This window comes from Meleagris gallopavo, chromosome 10 (assembly GCF_000146605.3).
Source record: "Meleagris gallopavo isolate NT-WF06-2002-E0010 breed Aviagen turkey brand Nicholas breeding stock chromosome 10, Turkey_5.1, whole genome shotgun sequence".
Lineage (NCBI taxonomy): Eukaryota > Metazoa > Chordata > Aves > Galliformes > Phasianidae > Meleagris > Meleagris gallopavo.
The window spans coordinates 2694209-2695738 of NC_015020.2; the positions used below are offsets into that span (position 1 = coordinate 2694209).

The 1530-nt window shown below is 61.8% G+C and overlaps 1 protein-coding gene across 1 annotated transcript in view; it reads left to right on the plus strand.

The window, feature by feature from the left end:
- Positions 1-1530, plus strand: part of LOC100542724 (barH-like 2 homeobox protein) — a gene marked incomplete at its 5' end in the record, with an annotated part of 1714 nt that continues 184 nt past the window's right edge. Inside the window, 2 exons of the mRNA XM_010715840.1 lie at positions 1-217; positions 1272-1497. Coding sequence (XP_010714142.1) covers positions 1-217; positions 1272-1497 — 443 coding nt within the window. The remainder of the gene's footprint in view (positions 218-1271; positions 1498-1530) is intronic.

Genomic DNA, 1530 nt, shown 5'->3' on the forward strand with positions numbered 1-1530 from the left:
CGGACTGCCACCTCCTCGTTTTTAATTAAGGACATTTTGGGCGACGGCAAACCGCTGGCGGCGTGCGCGCCTTACAGCACCAGCGTCCCCTCGCCCCATCACACCCCTAAGCAGGAGGGCAGCGCGGCCCCGGAGAGCTTCCGGCCGAAGCTGGAGCAGGAGGACAAGGCCAAGCTCGACAAACGCGAGGACGCGCAGGGCGACATCAAATGCCACGGTGAGTGCGGGGCTGTGCGCGGTGGAACGCGGCGGGGCTGTGCGCTGCGCTGCTCGATGCTATCCGCCGGGATTGGAAGGAGCCCGGTCTGCTCTCCCAGAGCTAGTTCTCCTCTTTATACGAATGTATTTTTGTTTGTTTTTATTTATTGTTATGTGTAGTAAAACTTGTTAGTTTTAAATGCTGATAGGCCGAGCGGTGGGGTCGCGTTTGGAGCCGAAATGCGTGCATTTGTAACGCAGATGAGCACAAATCAGTGCCCGGCTTTCGAGGAACGGAGCACATAACGGCTTTGGTTCGTTCGATATAAATGAAAGGAAGGAAAAAAAACCCAAAAACAAATAAACCGAAACGGTGAAGTACTTCCCCCCGACCAGCACCAAATAAACGAAACAACTTTTAATTAAACGACCGAGCAAACGGAGCGATGGGCAGGGGGAGTCCGGGGCTTTGTGCTTTCCTCGCAGAGCCAATTGTTCCCCTGCGCTTCGGGACGGAAGGTCAATTCCCCCGCTCCTTATTTCATTTTATTTAAGTTTTTGAGGGCGGATTTCGTGCTCCCGGGAAAACCCCGGTCTGTGCCTGAGCGCGGCGATGTGCGCGGGGAAAGAGTACGGACGGGCTGTGCCCCGGGCACGGAGCGCGCTGCGAACCGCCAGGGCCGGGCCACGTTGTTCTCCTTTCGCTCCGTTGCCGTTTTTTGCGGGGCTCAGGAGCACCGTGTGCCGCTGTTTCCGCGCTAGCGCCGAGCGCCCCGAGCAGCTGCACGGCCCGGCCCGGCTGTCTGCGCCTCCGCGCTCCCCAGTGGGGCAATTAGGGAGATTATGGTTCGTCCTGCGGGGAGGATCAAGGAGCGCTGCGGCCCCAGACAGCGTTCAGGCTGAGGGATCGATGTCCCGTCGTGGCGGACGGGGGAGAAGGCGAAAGAACAACGAAAGCCCCGCGGGTGGCAGATAGAGCGCGTTCCCGGGGAGCACGGGCTGGGCGCGGGGCTGGGGCTGGGGCTGGGGCTGGGGCCGGGTCCCGCTCCTCACCGCGCCTCGGTTCGCTGCAGGCACAAAGGAGGAGGGCGACCGTGAGATTTCGAGCAGCCGGGACAGCCCGCCGGTGCGGGCCAAGAAGCCGCGCAAAGCGCGCACCGCCTTCTCAGACCACCAGCTGAACCAGCTGGAGCGCAGCTTCGAGCGCCAGAAGTACCTGAGCGTGCAGGACCGCATGGACCTGGCTGCCGCGCTCAACCTCACCGACACGCAGGTGAAGACGTGGTACCAGAACCGCAGGTAAGCGGCCCCGACGGGGCGGCCGCGGACCCG